The following is a 1664-nucleotide window of genomic DNA, read 5'->3' on the forward strand; positions in this document are numbered from 1 at the left end:
TGAATTATTATGCAGAAAAGAATAATTTATTATAATTAATGTAGAAAAATAATTATCTTAATATGATAGTTTGAATGCGTGATAACAGCAGATTTTATAAAGATAAGATATAATTCGAGAAATTTGATATTAATTTTTCAATGTAAGTATAAAAAATCATTTACATGTTTTGATACATAAAATAAATTATATAGTTCATTTATTTAAATATAAATTCAATATTTTTAATGTTACTAATAAAAATATTGTAATATAAAAAAATAACATTTTATGATTTTTGTTATTTTAATATCTATATTTGATTCATGTTTATATAAATATCGTTCGTGTTTTTGCACTTCTAATTATTTTATAAAATAAAATTTGTAATATTACGAAATAAAAATACTATCATATTTTGTATTCATTCAATAAAACTTTTAAAGTCAGGTTAATTAAGAATTATGTCAAGTAACTTATACAAAACTCGTTAAACTACAGAGGGCAGAATTTCACGCTCAAATTTAAAATCAAATATTTGTTCGGCTTTACTTATTGATAAGAAAAGATTAAATTTTTTTATCAATTTTATAACATTAGTAATATTCATTTATAAGTATCTTATCTATTAGAATACGTATAAAAGTGTAAAGTTAACATTTATTAAATTTATTCATTTTCATTTTTATCTAAATAACAAAATTACTAATTTTACATTAAATTAATAATAAAATTATTAATGTAGAATAATTATTTAAGATTTTATTTTATATAGTTATTTAATTATTATTTAAGTAATAATAACATACTATTGAATTAGTTCTTGATAATTTTATAAAATATTACTTAATGATATATAATATAAAATTATAAAATTTTTATTTAATTATTTTTTGTTTTTTGAATATTTTATCATTTTTGTTATATGATTTAAGTTTATTTTATTTATTTATATATATTTAATTGATTAATTTAAAACTTTTAAAGCAATAAAATGTGAAGTAGGAAATAACATATAACACAATGGAAAATAAAACAGATATTTTTAATGATCAAAGTGAAGACAATGAGACTCAATATATTAATAGTGAAAGGTATAAATATATAATCTTTTTTATTTTTATTGAAATAGAAAATTAATATTGTTTCATACATTTCTAGATACAATGATGCCAATGAAAGACAACATTTTTTGCTTCCTAATACATATTCACATTCGCCAAAAATACCAATAGAATATATTAAAAGAACAAATATAAAACGATACAATCCAGCTTTAAGAAATCTTATACCAATACGTCGCAAAAATAAGTGTGTAATATATATTTAATTTTAAAGTGAAAAAAATTATTTTTAAATAATAATAAAAAAAAATTGTTTTTTAAAAAATTTTTAAATAATATTTTACTGTATATATTTTAGAAATAAGGAATGTACGCCAGCAGATAATGCTGGTTTGTTTTCATATATTTTTTACACATGGTTAACACCATATATATGGAAAGCATACAAAAATGGTATTGACTTTACGAATATTCCATATATTTCTACTTATGAAAGTTCTAAATATAATACTCATAGGTAACTGCATCAATTTGAATATAATTACAATATAATAATAATAAAATAATATTAATATAATATAATATAATATATTATATATTATATAATATAATATATTATAT

General features: G+C 16.7%; 1 protein-coding gene across 1 annotated transcript in view; it reads left to right on the top strand.

Annotated features, from left to right (window-relative positions):
* Nucleotides 1-1664, top strand: part of LOC102676812 (sodium leak channel non-selective protein) — a 20032-nt gene continuing 18368 nt past the window's right edge. The window contains 4 exon segments of the mRNA XM_006610859.2: nt 1-142; nt 967-1073; nt 1141-1290; nt 1402-1560. Coding sequence (XP_006610922.1) covers nt 1003-1073; nt 1141-1290; nt 1402-1560 — 380 coding nt within the window. The 5' untranslated portion in view covers nt 1-142; nt 967-1002.

Source organism: Apis dorsata, unplaced genomic scaffold (assembly GCF_000469605.1).
Source record: "Apis dorsata unplaced genomic scaffold, Apis dorsata 1.3 scaffold_80, whole genome shotgun sequence".
Taxonomy (NCBI): domain Eukaryota; kingdom Metazoa; phylum Arthropoda; class Insecta; order Hymenoptera; family Apidae; genus Apis; species Apis dorsata.